The sequence below is a fragment of the Colias eurytheme genome, chromosome 12 (genome assembly GCF_061535395.1).
Source record: "Colias eurytheme isolate Ceu_HAF_F1 chromosome 12, ilColEury1 Martin Lab GWU primary, whole genome shotgun sequence".
Classification (NCBI taxonomy): Eukaryota; Metazoa; Arthropoda; class Insecta; order Lepidoptera; family Pieridae; genus Colias; species Colias eurytheme.
Genome location: NC_142991.1, coordinates 1,919,001 through 1,935,360, shown reverse-complemented (window position 1 = coordinate 1,935,360; position 16,360 = coordinate 1,919,001). Strand labels below are relative to the sequence as shown.

General features: G+C 32.8%; 2 protein-coding genes across 2 annotated transcripts in view; both read left to right on the top strand.

Annotated features, from left to right (window-relative positions):
• The first annotated feature begins 7,758 nt into the window (after window positions 1-7,758).
• Window positions 7,759-11,473, top strand: ND-24 (NADH dehydrogenase ubiquinone). The gene is made up of 7 exons (XM_090107791.1): window positions 7,759-7,911; window positions 8,008-8,133; window positions 8,323-8,513; window positions 8,843-8,990; window positions 9,863-9,922; window positions 10,576-10,652; window positions 11,329-11,473. The coding sequence occupies exons 1-7, from the start codon at window positions 7,876-7,878 to the stop codon at window positions 11,426-11,428; spliced, it is 738 nt and encodes a 245-aa protein (XP_089963917.1). The 5' UTR covers window positions 7,759-7,875; the 3' UTR covers window positions 11,429-11,473.
• Window positions 11,474-14,341: 2,868 nt separating this feature from the next.
• SPoCk (secretory pathway calcium atpase) overlaps window positions 14,342-16,360 on the top strand; it is a 38,822-nt gene continuing 36,803 nt past the window's right edge. The window contains exon 1 of the mRNA XM_090108261.1: window positions 14,342-14,593. Within this exon, the coding sequence (XP_089964387.1) occupies window positions 14,495-14,593 (99 nt within the window). The 5' untranslated portion in view covers window positions 14,342-14,494. The remainder of the gene's footprint in view (window positions 14,594-16,360) is intronic.

Here is a 16,360-nt window from a genome sequence, read left to right as displayed (position 1 = left end):
ATTCGTGGTTTGGATATGCTTACTTTTTAATCGAATTTCAATGGCGGTTTTTATCGTATGCCCGTTTATATAATATTTTAATACTTTGTTTTATGGCTTCGATAATTCCTTGTTGTTTATTTATAAGCCTGTGTATTGAATCGATATACCTAAGAAATTGATGTTTGTGGTCAGGAGTAACCTTTTGCAACTGAGCTGATGTAATTTTCCAAATTCAATCAATGTGAATTTGACGCCGTGTAGTTCCAAAACATTATAATCAATTTTAATTGAATTGCCTGTCTCTGTAACTCTTTTATTTTGTCCCGTGTCATGTGTGACACCTGTGAGAATAATTCTGCGTACTCTTAATGAAAATAAATAATAATAATATTTAAGCAGACTTACGAAAGCTGTTCTAATTAGTAATTTGGTGTTCTGGTTCGATTTTCTCCTTTTGTCCCCATGTAATTAAAATCTGGATAGAAGATAATATGTCCTGCCTTAGCAGGAGAAGAGATTAGAGCTTTCCATCACATGAAAATTCCTAATAAGTAGATAGGTACGTATAAAAAATGACTCAAGTTCAAAAGACTTATTGATGTCCTGCTCTTTGAATGAGTGTCTTCTTTACACACATACAAGGATACTACTCTTTTTCGGACTTCGACTGTCCAAAAAGCAGGAGACTACCGACTTGGTCGCGGAAGAATTCCAACCAATACCCGCGGCCCCATCATTAAAGCGGCTCGACGGAACACAGTGGGGTTTTAGTCGGTAAGAATCCGACATAACCCATGGCTCCTTCCCCGGGGGCCGTGGGTATATTTGGAAGGTTTCCCCACTTAAAAAAAGGAGACTACCGACTTAACTATAAAGTATACTGTCCATCTGGCCGTTTTAAGTGGTATGATTAATGGGTATTGTTTATAATTCATCCTTCATTCTTCTGGTACCTCGGTTAATACCATTCAAATGGGTAATATCTTATATAAGTTTCCGCTACCTGAATATTCGCGCATCATTAGCAAAGAATTAAACTGTAAACCCTAATAAGCCTAGTTACAACCGCGGACCGCAATAGAAAGTGTTAGACCTCAGAGCGACGCCATTACGCCGGGGTTTTTTGCTTTTTTTACCCGTCTCATTTCATCTAACACTTGTTCCGCGACCAAATTGCATTGCACTAGTTATTTGGTCATTGACTCTGATATCTGTATGATGATTATTGAGATCAATTAGCTAAAATACTGCAGACGTATCCATTTACAGACGCATGGTTAACAAGTATTGGGTTCATCATCATCATCATCATCATTCCAGCCTTTCACGACGTCCACTGCAGGACATAGGCCTCCCCCAAAGATTTCCACAGCGACCGATCACCAGCGGCCTGACTCCAGCGGCAGTATTGGGTTACGATAAAATAATTATCGGATTGTAATTGCCATGGAAGATAAGGTCCTGGGCAGTAAGAACTTATAAAGAAGTAACTAGAAGTTACAAAGAAGTAGCACAAAATAATAGAGAAGCATAAATAATAAAGAAACCAGAAGAAAAATCAAATTAAACGTTATGAAAATTGACTATTGAAAGAGATGTGAAATGCATCTAGGTACTTATCCTTACCTCGCATATGCGAGGATATGTTCATATGAACATCACATAATTATCATCATCACATCAGGCTAGTCCCGTCCACTGCTGGACTTAGGCCTCTCCCAGACCTCGCCACCTTCAAGCTTACCTCGCAAAGGAACAGGATATTTTAATTCACAGAACACTGATGTCTGATATTAAGAATATAACATACTATGTATTTAACGTGGTTAGGTAAGGTAATCATGTCTCTATTCTCGTTTTTTGATAATAAGAATTTGGTCTTATGTATTCTACATTAAAAACCTCTTTTCATGGAATGCAATCTTTCATCAATTCTGAAAAATTCTGTTATTCATACTATACACCTACATTATTATCTGTGCTTATAGCATTCTTCAAATTTGCTTATCATTTTTCCACCTTGAGCTTTCCTGTGAGTTTTAGAATGTTTACGATTCTATCTAATGAAGTGAAAACTCTTTCTCTTCTAGACTAGAAAATAAATGGTTCGATAATATAACCGATTTAGAATTTTGAGTAGATCACTGCTGTAAACGTATTTATTTTTGTTTGTTTTAATTTGTATCAAATTATAAATGCAACGTGATATTTATATATCTATTAATCTTCAATTTTAGTTTATACGACCTGTTCGTAGTGATTAAGACTGCTAAAACCGCTACTTGTATTTTTTCTTTAAAATTTCTCAACTTGTAAAGTCATATTAATTTAATAAATTATTCCTACATTTTTTTTATCGGTACAGAGCAGAAAATTATTACGATTACAATAATAATTATTTAATGTAGAGAATAATCTAATAGTTATTATAGGATTGTGTTGAATTATTTACTTATTTATTATAATAGAAATGTTTTTAATATTAGTCTATATTTAAAACTTTTGGAACGTTTTATATTATTTATCTGTGTTTTTGGGATGCGACTAACGCCATCTATGGCTCATACATCGAACTAAAAATAAGTTAAGTATCTTAAATTTTAATACAAGTACCTACATGTTACCAATAAAATCTTTATTTAATTGTTCAAAGATAAGGTTTCTATTCTTTGCGTTTTATATGTATATGTTATAATGTTTGAGCCTTTTACTATCTCCATTAGATAGTAAAAGGCTTGTAGAGCCAAAAAGCTTTGAAATCATGATTGTTTTACTACTACTGATAAAAATTTTCTTTTATTTTATAATGATATTAATTGAAACAACTTTTTTTAGAGATGAAATCAATTACTAGCGGAAGTTAGTAGTAATTTTATAGTTATAATAATATTTGACTCTACAAATGTGCAGATTGCGTGTAAGAATTAAAATGATCGAGTAAATAATATGTTATTATTGAATAAGTAGCCGATGTCCGCAACGACGATGCCTAAACTAATGTAAATTATTATCTACGTTATTATTATTATTTATAATACTAAGAGAAGAGATTTGTTTGAGTTTGATTGTTTATTAAAGTCTAACCCAAAATTCAAAAAAAAGTTTGACCTTGTTATGTGTTAACTGTTAACAGCTCGGTGATAATAAAATGTAATTTATCAAATCAACCAACTTCTACGAAGTATAGGAGCATTATAGGTTTCTAAAAAGGTGATTTTTTTGCGTAAATTACCCTTCTAATATTAAAGAAATGAAAGTTTAAATCTGTGTTTTTTATGTTAACTCATAACTGCTCACCACAAGCGACAATTAAATTTAAATAAAGGATGATCACAATCAATCATTTCAGATTTATTTCCTTACGTTTATTAAATTATTAGTGCTTCTTAGTAAGTTTTCATAGAAATTGTAATTTATTTTAATTACTAGAGGTCCGCCCCGGCTTCGCCCGTGGTACATATTTCGCAATAAAAGGTAGGTAGCCTATGTCCTTTCTCGGGTATCAAAATATCTCCATACCAAATTTCATGCAAATTGGTTCAGTAGTTCAGGCGTGATTGAGTAACAGACAGACAGACAGAGTTACTTTCGCATTTATAATATTAGTATGGATTACAAGGAAGGTGCTTTTTATATCGATGAGTTGCTCGTAGTGATGTAGGTGTAGGATAGAGATGTAGTCATTTCAAAATATAAGTATGTAGTTAAATCTAAAATATAATAAAACCGGCCAAGTGCGAGTCGGGCTCGCGCACAAAGGGTTCCGTAGCAGCAAATATAATAAATTACAGTTAAATCAACCTATCTCAAAAACTATAAGAGATACTTTGATCAAACCAAAAATCGTTGAAAGAGTTAATTAGCATGCATCACCTCTATTTTTTTTAGAATTTTATACCCCGTAGTTATAAAAATAGAGGGGGGGGGACATACTTTTTACGACTTTGAGAGCTGATATCTCAAAAACCGTTCACTTTAAGAAAAATGTTTTTTAGAAAACTTTATATCATTTTAAAAGACCTTTCCATTGATACCCCACACGGGTATGTACATCGAAAAAAAAAATTTCATCCCTCAGTTACATGTATGGGGGGCCCCACCCCCAATTCTTTTTTTTACTATTTAGTGTCATATTTTTGTAGCGGTTCATACAACACATATTCCCATCAAATTTCATCACTGTAGTACTTATAGTTTCCGAGTAAATCGGCTGTGACAGACGGACAGACGGACAGACGGACAGACGGACATGACGAAACTATAAGGGTTCCGTTTTTGCCATTTTGGCTACGGAACCCTAAAAATCAGCGTACAGGTAAGAACAATTTAACATGTCCTTCTTACAAAATTTTATGCAAACTTGAATCTAGACCCTTTGTTATAATCTAGACGAGATTGCCTTGAATTTGAAAATCATTATCTTAATGTCCGACAGAAAGCCATTCGAAATATTTATAAAATATAAATCAGAATTTATGTAGCGCTTAACAAAAATAACTATCCGTTTCTTGGAACGTCTGTAGGTCGAATGTTTAGCATAATCTTAAAGCCCAGAGAGGTCAAAACGACCGGCGACCCTATGATTGCGTCAGATGTTAGCGAATGACATAATGAAATATTGTCTTGGTAACATATACGCAGAAAAAAAGAATGTCTATGGTTTGGTATTACATTCTTCTTTTGAAAATGCGCGGGTTTCAGATTACTGATTATAATAATTATACATATAGCGGCTCTGCGATAGAGATACTTACTAAAATAATTGTTTTTTAGAAATTCTCCAATAATTATTCTTATTTCTTATATTAAATGTTGCATTTGTTGTATGAATATACTATATAGTTTTATAACATAATAATTTCCATAGGGACAAATAATTCATTCAAATTTCAAAATTATGAATACCAAAATACAAACCAGGGAGTAACAAAAAAATCGTAAAACCATAACATCCATACCAATGGCTTCCCATAAAGCTCGTGCTTCTGGAATCGAAGCACCAGCGAATTCTTTTTAAAAAAATAACATATTGTCGTGAGGTCTTAATGGCGGTGCACATAGACGCTAACTCCGTGCTCATAAAAGGTATTTTCGCGTACACAGTACGGCGGTTCCGCGAAAAAGTTAAAAAAAGCGAATGGGGGATCGGCAAAACAACGATGTTGTTATGGAAACGGCCGCATACGACTGCAGTTTTAGAAATGGCGGCCGAACTTAGTATTTATCGAGTTGAAATAATTGGCACTGAAAGGATTCGTGTATGGTTGAGGGCTAACGAGCGAGTTCACCGGTTCTATAGGTGCCTTGCTGAATTTTAAGACTCATAACTATAGATAGAAGTGAAGACCTATTCAATAGGGCATTCAGTATTGTATGACGAAACTGGCCTGCTGAGTTAAATAAAACAAAATTTTGATTTTTCACCCCCGTTTGGTCACCATTCATGTGTCTTTATTGCTCTGAATTCAATTCGAAAATATTTTAATATTTCACCTATTGTGGAAATTATATATTAAACTCAACCAAGAAAATAAATTGTGAGGGCGAGTGCCTATTATAGGAAAAACAATAGAAAAATTTAATTAGTACCAGTATATCTAATACCTAACCTAACCTAATTAATAGGTACCAAATACCTGTTCAGTCCGCTCATTCCCGAAATACAAAAAATCATGGAATAATTTGCAAAAATAAAAGTCACTCTATTGCTCACCATTTATTCACCATACTCCAAATTTGTTTATAATTATTATAGCTACATCAAAAACGGTAGCACGTGTGCCGCAAAGCTACATGTTGTGGGTTATGCTCTAGTTACTTCTGGCCGACAAATTATGTTTCTATTTAAGATGATTGAGGACATTCTGATAAAGAAGAACAATAAAAAAAAATGGCGGGGAAAACGGTTAGTTTTATTAAATATTTCGTCATAGATTTGATTATCACGTCCAAAATATAAGAACTTGATCTATTGGGATATGGATTTTGAGTTTTTTTTTAGTTTTCAGTAGATCACATTGTATTGAACTATGATTAATAATATATATATTGAGGGTGTGCCCTGTACATCCGGATTAAATATTATACAATACTAGCTTTCCGCCCACGGCTTCGCCCACGTTTTCAAAAAAAAACCTGCGTATCTCCCGTTCCCGTGGGATTTCTGGGATAAAACCTAGCCTATGTGTTAATCCAAGTTACCCTCTATATGTGTGCTTAATTTCATTGAAATCGGTCCAGTAGTTTAGCGTGAAAACCATACATACATACAAACATTATTACAAACCTAGGAAACCTTTTTAACCCATTGACCACCGAGCGGCCCGATCGGGCCGAGACACAATAGATTTTCTATTGTGTCTGTGATCCGAGGACTGACGGAATAATATTAGTATAGAAGTATAGATTAGTATAGATGATTCTTATAAGAATTAAACCAAGGCTTTTATATACAGCTAGTCGCTATTATAGTAATTAAAATATTATGGTACCGTCAGCAACATAAGTCAGTAAACGTTCCTTAATTATTAATAATCTTTAGATAAACGATAAAAATTCTTATTACTCTACTTTTACTAGTTTTGAAATTCAATTCAATAAAAAAAGACAACTAAAACAAGGAGTTTGTTTTTTGTTTGATATTAATTTTTACTACTCCACTAACCTGCAATAAATACGGACCTTCTAATAAGACACTATTAAGACTTTCAATACGCTTTCAATGCTTTCAATCTCTTAAAGTACCTACATTTCCTATTGTGAATCAATTGCCTTTCCTTTTCCGTTGCTGTCTGTACAAATCACCAATCGCCAAAAAAATCGGTTACGCAGATCCGATCAACGAAATTAAATAACGGAACCTAGGTGCCTTTGATAAGAAAATAATCAGAATAGGCGTTGCGACAACGTATTGTAATAATTAAAAATAAAGATACCTAGGTACCTACATTTATTTCCAAAACACACTAAATAAAAATAAGAACAATACTTAAGTTTAAACTTAAGTTTACCGTAGGTATATTAGGTATATTTATTATCTCTGCTGATGTGAAAAAAATGGCGAATAATTTTTTTTATTGTACAGTGTAATTTAGGCTTTGGAATACGAAGGATGCTTGATAACGAGATGTTTGTAAAACTAGATTTTTCGGCACGTGCTCGCATGCGTGTTGTTGTGCTAATACAGTAACTGTGTACATAATACGTTGATACCGTGGGAATGGATTATTGATACACAAACTGGCTATAAACCGTTGTAATTACAATTCATTTCTACCTACTTTGTAAGACCTAAAATATACGACTGCTGCCTAATTAATGTGCTTTGTTTACGGCTAAAATTATATATTAGTTCATGCAAAATATTGTATGATTTAATTCTTACCAGTGAGCTATACTGCTTTGGAATTGTCTTGTTATGATTAAGTTAACTATAGACATTAAATTTCGTATATTTTGATTATCAACTTTAAAATTAAATTAACGACTTTAGAAACATTTTCATTATACTACACACTTTATTAATTCGATACCTACTATAAACAGCTATTAGAATGTCCCCGTGGTGAAGTTTGCTCTTACATGGTTACAGGCACACAATAAGATATTTAGAAATTACAAATGAAGAAGAAAGCAATGTTAACAAGATTATGTTACTTATCTTATAATTTTTATTTATCTATACATAAAAATTGAATAAGTTGAGAAATAGATAATCTGTTTTGTTTAAATATAACGTTCCTACGTTTATCTGTAACCTTAATTTCTGAACGAACACCATTACGTCAAATGTCAACATTGTACATCTTGTTTTCGATTTTTGAACGAACCAAAATCGAGTAGGTTTGTTCGCGGACAGGGTTTCGCAATAATAAATTAAATTATACTATAATCATGTTGTCCAGCCTAAGGTCTGGAGTTAGCAACTTGGTACGTGTAGAAAAATTACCATAAAGTTCATCCAACTAAGTGTATTACATAATAATAGTGTGACAGTTCATATCTTCAATACTTGTTTTGTTGTAGTGGAGAGTGTCCTCCAGAGCTCTGCAGACATCATCTACCCTTCAACATGATAGCTTGTTCGTGCACAGAGATACCCCCGAGGACAACCCTAATATTCCATTCGAATTCACATCGGAAAACAAACAGGTGATTTTGACATTTGTAGTTTGTATTTAGAATGTTCACAGAATTCTTATTTCCTTCCAATTTTAAAATAGAAAACAGTAGGTAATTGCTTTTTAATTTAATACCATAGATAAATAAAAATAATTTTGCCGCAACAAAATAAAAAAAAAACTTTGTTGTTATAATTATTTTGTTGGTTATATTTTTCAGCGAATTGATGCTCTCTTAGCAATTTACCCTGAAGGCCACAAGCGTGGTGCGATGATTCCTCTATTGGATTTGGCTCAACGTCAAAATGGTGGTTGGCTACCTATATCTGCTATGCACAAGGTTGCTGAAATACTGAACCTACCTCGCATGAGAGTGTATGAAGTCGCTACCTTCTATACAATGTTTATCAGGTAAAGTAAAACCCATATTCTCTTTATTTACACTAAAATATAACTTCGTTTATTAGAAATGCTTATGAGTGCTAGAAGAACTGCTTAATCTGAACATAATATAACCTGTGTTTTTAATATGGCCAATAAATACAGGCTCGTTGCTGTTTCTATTCCTACAAAATTTAACATAGAACTATGTACACTTATATGAAACAATATTTAATAATCATTTTGGAATTTTTGCATTTTATAATTGAAACTTCAATATGAGTTTGTGTAAATATAAGTTTAAAACTCAAGAACAAAAAAGACACGTAATTTATGCACATTTTTTCGATAATTTCAAGGAGGCCAATCGGCAAGTACCATGTGCAAGTCTGTACTACCACTCCCTGCTGGTTGAGGGGTTCTGATGCTGTTTTAAATGCAATTAAAGAAGCTACAGGCTGCGAGGTTGGTGGAAACAGCCCTTGCGGAAAGTTCTCACTGTCTGAGGTTTGTACACTATATCTATATTCTATACTAATATTATAAAGCTGAAGAGTTTGTTTGTGGTGTTAGATAGCCCATTTATCGAGGAAGGTTATAGGCTATATATCATAATGCTAAGACCAACAGGAGCGGAGACAGGCGGGTGAAACCGTGGGGCGCAGCTAGTGTAGGATAGAGAAGAAATAGGTTGATGGTAAACTACAAAGTTAGATTATTTTTTACTAGCTTACTGCCCGCGGCTTCGCCTACTTTGTCTAAAATATAATAAATTATATACTAAAACCTTCCTCTTGAATCACTCTTATAAAACTTATAAAACTTATATATAAAAATTATAAAAATTATACCTACATATATAAAACTTATAAAAAAAACACAACTTATAAAAAAAAGTTTTATTGAAAAATATAAACATCTCTAATTTCAGAACATTTTCGCTTATAACTTTTTTGTTTATTGTTCTACGACAAAAAGTAACTTAACCTAAGTTGTAGAGAATTTAATTTGCAACAAATAATGTTAACATTGTTTTATTATCAGATAAATAGTATAAGAAATATATCGTAAAAACCATTTCAACCGCTATTTTCAAGACATGGCGGCCGTGGGACAAGGGTGGCGACCCCACAAACTTGGTGATAGCTTCACACTGACCCCCAATACACATCAAAAAAATAAAATTGCGTCCTCTAAAAAACGCAACCCCAAATGCAACTTTTCAATGGACTAGTTGATAATTTTAATGTTGGTGGTAAAAAAATGAAAATCGCTCTATTTATGACTGTTGTACATGTTGATTTTAATATAAATAAATAAATCTCATTTTAAATGCATTACAATATGGCTAAATAGAAAACACTCAACTCTTATTTCAGGTGGAGTGCTTAGGAGCATGTGTGAATGCTCCAATGGTACAAATCAATGATGATTACTATGTAAGTATATTTATTTATTATTGTCAATTAAACTTGCTAAGTATATACTTCAACTTAATAGTTATGAAAATTTAACAACAAAACTATAATGATATTGTAGACATTTGTAAATCCTATTAATATTATAAATGGGAAAGTTTGTATGGATGTATGGATGTTTGTTACTCTTTCACGTAAAAACTACTGAACCGATTACAATGAAAAGCACACATATAGAGGGTAACTTGGATTAACACATAGGATAGGTTTTATCCCGGAAATCCCACGGGAACGGGAACTATGCGGGTTTTCCTTTGAAAACGCGGGCGAAGCCGCGGGCGGAAATCTAGTGTGCTATAAAAATTATATTATCAAATTAAAATTAAAATAAAATTATCAAATTCAAATAATCCATACTAATATTATAAATGCGAAAGGAACTCTGTCTGTCTGTCTGTTACTCAATCACGCCTTAACTACTGAACCAATTTGCATAAAATTTGGTATAGAGATATTTTGATACCCGAGAAAGGACATAGGCTACTTTTTACCCCGGGCAATAGGATAGGTTTTATCCCAGAAATCCCACGGGAACGGGAACTATGCGGGTTTTTCTAAGACTTCGCGGGCGAAGCTGCAGGTGGAAAGCTAGTAACACAATGTTCTATTTACAGGAGGATCTCTCAATCGACGATACTAAAGAAATTATCGAAAAACTGAAAAAGGATGAAAAACCAAAACCTGGACCGAGGTAATCATCAGGTTTTTCACTGTTTAGTATAAGATTTTTACTTTGTATTAAAAATCTTATCAAGGACTTAACGTCGCTTTGGTCTTCGCTAGCCTTTTTTTACTTTAAAACCTATGTATACGGTCATTGCAATGTAGGAATTGAGCCTATTATAATTTACATATTTCACACATTTCCAGGCGACTCTAGAAATTATATTTCAATGTAAGATTATAAGTACCGTTAGCTTATAAATTATTTTATATAACTCGCGAGATTATAAACTGTCGGAAAATTGTGAACTGTAAACTGTTTAACATATTGTTTTTCGTTTGTTATTACTTAATAATTTGTCTGATTATGATTAGCTGTAATATTGTGAAATGTCCCTGATTGGTCGGTTCAGCAATACCACATAACATTTGGCCAATCAGCGCGCTAGATGCGTTCCGCCGCTTGAATATTTAAATCAAGAAGCTTATATTTGGTTTGTTTGTCTTTACATTCACATAATTGTGAATGTCTTTACATTCACAATTAAACGGATTGTTTAGGACAGATTATAACTAATCAAAAATAAAACGTTAAAATTTTATAATCTCATAAATAATACATTGCCTAGGCGGATTTCATATATTATAACGTTGATATATTATGCACACTAAAATTAAAATTAATGATTCATTTATTCATACAGGAGCGGTAGATTCGCATCAGAACCTCTTGGAGGACTCACATCCTTAACTGAAGAACCGACTGGGCCTGGCTTCGGAGTACAGGACGCGTTGAAGGCGTAAACTATTGTAAAATGAAGATATTTAAATAAATCATGTTAGATTATATTTTGGTTTGTTTTATTTTCTACATAATATTACTACGATCTATTTTAAAGTGTACTTACATATTATTGAAGCAAATAATTTGAACCTTTTTACGAAAATAGCGCGGACGGAGTACCTAGCCTGAAATATCGCACTTTATTGCAGGCTCCTAATATATTTATATGAAGAAAACCCTAGTATTGCCAACTCGTTTATAATTATGCATTTTTCTTAATAACCTAGCGATTCGAAAAATATATTTCAATTGACTTTAATTTAAAGAAATAACCTATAGTTACCTAGCTTCAAGCTTATGTATTCTATATATAGATAATCTACACTATTATAAAGCTGATTGCTGAAGAGTTTGTTTGTTTGAACGCGCTAATCTCAGAAGCGGAGCCACGCGGGTGAAACCGCGGAGCGCAGTTAGTAATTTAATAATTACAACAATAGCAATTAAAAAGTTAATAACGTGTTTAAGTATTATTATTTATGTAACTGCCGCGGCCGGTTCGAACATTTTCAAAATGAGCAATCTCGAGTTGGGAAAAATGAGGAAACAAGTGAATAGATACCTACTAACATGGACGTATAAAAAAAGACGGACGGTATATCGCCTAAGGCGCGGGACATATACAAGCGGCGCGGCGCGCCGCGGGCGCGCTGCCGGCGTCCATCGGGTGCGCTATTGGCATTTTGTATGAAATAATTTTGGAAAGGCGCAACCTTGGCACAACCGTGGCGTGCCGTCTCGACGCCTGTCCAAAATTCTTTCATACAAAATTTATTCAAGAGGTGCGCTTATGGCACGCCCGCGCCCGCGCCGCTTGTGTTTGACCCGCGCCTAAACATTGAGTGAAGCCTAGTAATGGCGGCGAAACATCCATGTGTGTGTGCCATGTTGCCATGGCAACAGCTGTCCTGTTGACAATGGCGGCTGTATTTTTTTCTATAAATTTTGCCGTAATAATTTTGGCATTAAAACATAAAAGAAATAACTTGCTTCCCTGTGGAATGTAATCCCTCGTGTTTTGTTATTTAAAATTGTACTATTGCGACACCATTTAACCACGCAAGACGGCATTTTAAATATTTTTTGTGAAACAGTGACGCAGTTAATCAGTCGGTAGTTCACGACGTAATGGCGGCCGACTAGCTTACTATGGTGAGAGTGTGTGCGTGTTTATTGTCTTTACACGATCGCTAGCTTACTATGGTGGCTTCACGTTGTTTGTTCGTAATACGGCGTCCGTCTTTTTTTATACGTCCATGCCTACTAATAATAATAGAGACTCCTTTGCGGAAAGGTCATGTTAGAATCATGTTAGAATATTATTATGAATAGTCAATATGCCATACTAGCAATACTAGTTACTTTGAATTAATTTTTGTATGTGTAAAAATAATATTTAAATAAAACTAGATTCTGATGCGGACGAGTAATGCAAGTCAGCTAGTTTATAAGAATAATAAAGTGCTTATTGTTTTTTTATTACCTACTATCACATTTCAAGAACTGAATAAATTTTATTTTAATTAGGTAAGCTGTGCTCCGCTCCTGTTGGTCAATAGCTAGTTACTAATTATTATTCTGTGGTCTTAGCGAGATGATATTATATAGCATATTATTGATGATTTAATGATCTAGATAGATGAATGGGCTATCTAACACCAAAATAATTTTTCAAATCGGACCAGTAGTTCCCGAGATTAGCGCGTTCAAACAAACAAACTCTTTAGCTTTATAATATCAGTGTAAATATATACGAAATTGGAATTTAAGAAATCATTGCATCGACCCCCTTCTCCTTGATCAATGAAAATTAAAAAGTACGGTCTATTCAAGCATATCGATCCATACCACAGAGCAAGTAATATACCCACCTAGGTACGTAAAAGTGATGTCTCTAAATTAATATATAATCATCTATTCTATTACCCGGCAAATTATTGTTCAAAATAATTTGATAAGCGGTTTAAATAGTAATTACAAAAACCCGGTAGTTATACTATATTTAACACTATCAAAATATTATGTTTTAATTAAAACCACGCATTAACAACATTTGTACTAATTGTACCTATACTAATAAATAATAATTAGTATCCGGTCTTTTTTATAAAACGTGCCCAAAGTTATGCGTGTGCGTTTGATAAGAGAAATAAATCTCAGATTAAAATTACATAACTAATACAAACTTATGAAACCATCACATATCAGTATAACGTTAGTTGAATTCTGATAATTTAAAGACAACTCGATAGTATAATGATAACGTTAGTAGTGTAAACGAGAACCAGTGACGTTTGCATCATGAAAAGTTTTTATTACGTTAAAAATCGACTGTTTATTTTATAAAACAGTCGATTAGAATGTGGCAGTGCGTTTGTGTTTGTTGCGGAAAATGGATTTAAATGATAATTAATCAAGTTTCAAATTACAAAGTGTTAATACGTGTGCTTGTGGCAAAATTATGTCCAAATGTTTCGTCGAAATAAAAATGAAAGTATTCAGGACTACGTACAAATCCCGATAAGGGACACAGAACCACAAAATGCAACAAACAATATAAACGTGAGTATATTATAAATTAACTACTTTATATTATAATTAAACAATAATTAAAGTTTAAGTTTATTTAGGTTATATTTTAGTTGAGAAATATACATTCTTAGAAGTTATTAAATATTTTAGAGTACTATCAAATAAATTCCTTAGACTCCAAGTAGGTATGGTAACTAAAAAAAAATGCATTTATTACTTAGTGCCATATAAATAATTTGTTTTATTTTTGAGTTATTTCCATGTGTTGGAAAATATTTTAATTTTGCTGAGACTTTTGCGATGAATGTTGTGACCTGAGTGCATTTCTGTGTCAAAGTCAAGTTGACTGATCTGTCAACTGTCAAGTCATGTTCCGACGGTCGACATTCCGGCATTCTCGTGCGTCAGTGGCTTTGTGAATCTCGGTGTTCAGTGTTGCGTTTTCTATGTGAAAATGTCTTTTGTGGCTTAAAGCTTTTGAACATTTTGCGAAGATGAAAAGCAGCCCCACTCGTAAATATGAGAATTTCTCAGACCATCGAGGGAAGGAGAGCGATAAGTACTCTCTAGACAGCCAGGATACAGCGAGTTTGGTAAGCAACTGCACTTGTTACAATTATTGATTTTGTTTGTGTACCGCTCAGATGTTATTGATTTGCGTAGTCATTACTTGGGGGTTTCTGGGATAGTTCAAAATAGCTCATTAAACAGATGTGTAGTAGAAGCTGTCTAGACGGAGGCTTTAAAATATTTTTATTACGAGAGAGCGACCTAATTTTTTTAATTGCAGGCTGAATTCTAGATCATACTAGGTCGTGTTCCAGGCTTTTTCGTAAATGAAAAACCATACAGGTGTATATAGGGCGCGCGTATATATTTATAGTGAGATCACAGTTTATACTTTGTACTTTCACTGTACGTACTTACTTTCTTTTTACCGTAAAAATCATTAATTATTAAGTCTAGAATGCTTTTGCTTTCTACCTGCATTGTATGACTTAAAAATTTAAATAATGAACAAATTGAGGAAATATTTGTGAAGATAAGTGAAGGAATTGTACATTAAATTACTAAAATAACATAAGTGCAGCTCAATCTTTATTTTATGTACCTTGTAATAAAACTATTGATTGCTGTTAAACTATATTTAGAATATTATAATACCTAACTGTTAGGTAAACAATAAATTTTAAAATAGTTTTTCAATAGGATGTATTTTAATTGGTTCTTTTTACAATCACCTCATAATTCATTCATGCTATTCTAGATATTATTTATTAATCAATATATTATGTACTAAATAAAAATAAAAATGTTTTGATTATGAATAAAAGAATATTATTAATTATTATAGTACTGATTTGTTTTATAATGTTAATTCCATAAGAAATATATAATTTACATCTGGTATAAAAAAAACATCATAATCAGTTCAGTTGTTTTGGAGGAGATTTTGTGCAATAACAGTAAAACAGAAATTTTATAATCTAGCCAACTGGTTTAAAAAATATTTAACCAGAGCTTTTTATATTTTATAACAATGGTTGAAACTGGAAACTATAAGTATGTATAAATATAGATGTGATAGAGAATAGATGAATTAATTACTACCACCACTACAGTTCAATTCAAACTTAATGGCGGTTCAGAAGATTGGTGCGGGTCCCTTAAGTCCTGCTAATACCTAAAATTGTTTTCTGTGCATCAGATTGTATGATGTTGCGAGCCGCCATTAAGTTTGAATCATACTGTAATTATTAATAGATAAAAATAGGAAAACATTTTAGCAAGGAGGAGTGTGAACTCTACTCAATTTTTTTTAAAGTATAAAGAAAACCAAAGAGAAATAGAGCAGAATAAACATATTTATTTACTCTATGACAAGCTAAACAACATTGCCTGACTACTAATGACTGACTATAAATGACTACAGAGTCATTTCAGTTTAAAATAGAAATTGGAAATTTGAGCTGATCAAGGCGACAAACAAAGACAGATTAATGTGCGATAAACAAAGAAAGATTTTAAAATGAGAATCTGCTGTAGCTTTTTACATAAGCTATGAACAATAGGCAATGTAGAAATGAAGCTCTCAATTACAAAGCAGCCATATAAATTAACTTTCAACGAGTTTTCATCACCGCTGACAATGCTCTTTATTAAAGACTAAATAAGAGCTACAAATTTATGTTGAAATAAGCAATCTTTGGGTTATTTTATTTGTTTTTTAAACAGAAAATCTTTGTAAGGATTGAAATATTTTCTCTAATATTTTCTTATTACTTGCTGCTTCTACTGTTGTATTTATTTCAGATCTGTTTTAATAATCTTATCTTGTTTCTTATTACCTTTTAATATAA

Coding starts and splice junctions, on each gene's coding strand:
- ND-24 (XM_090107791.1), top strand. CDS start 7,876: ATGTTGTCCAGCCTAAGGTCTGGAGTTAGCAACTTG. Junction 8,514..8,842: donor TTCTATACAATGTTTATCAG/GTAAAGTAAAAC, acceptor GATAATTTCAAG/GAGGCCAATCGGCAAGTACC. Junction 10,653..11,328: donor AAACCAAAACCTGGACCGAG/GTAATCATCAGG, acceptor TTATTCATACAG/GAGCGGTAGATTCGCATCAG.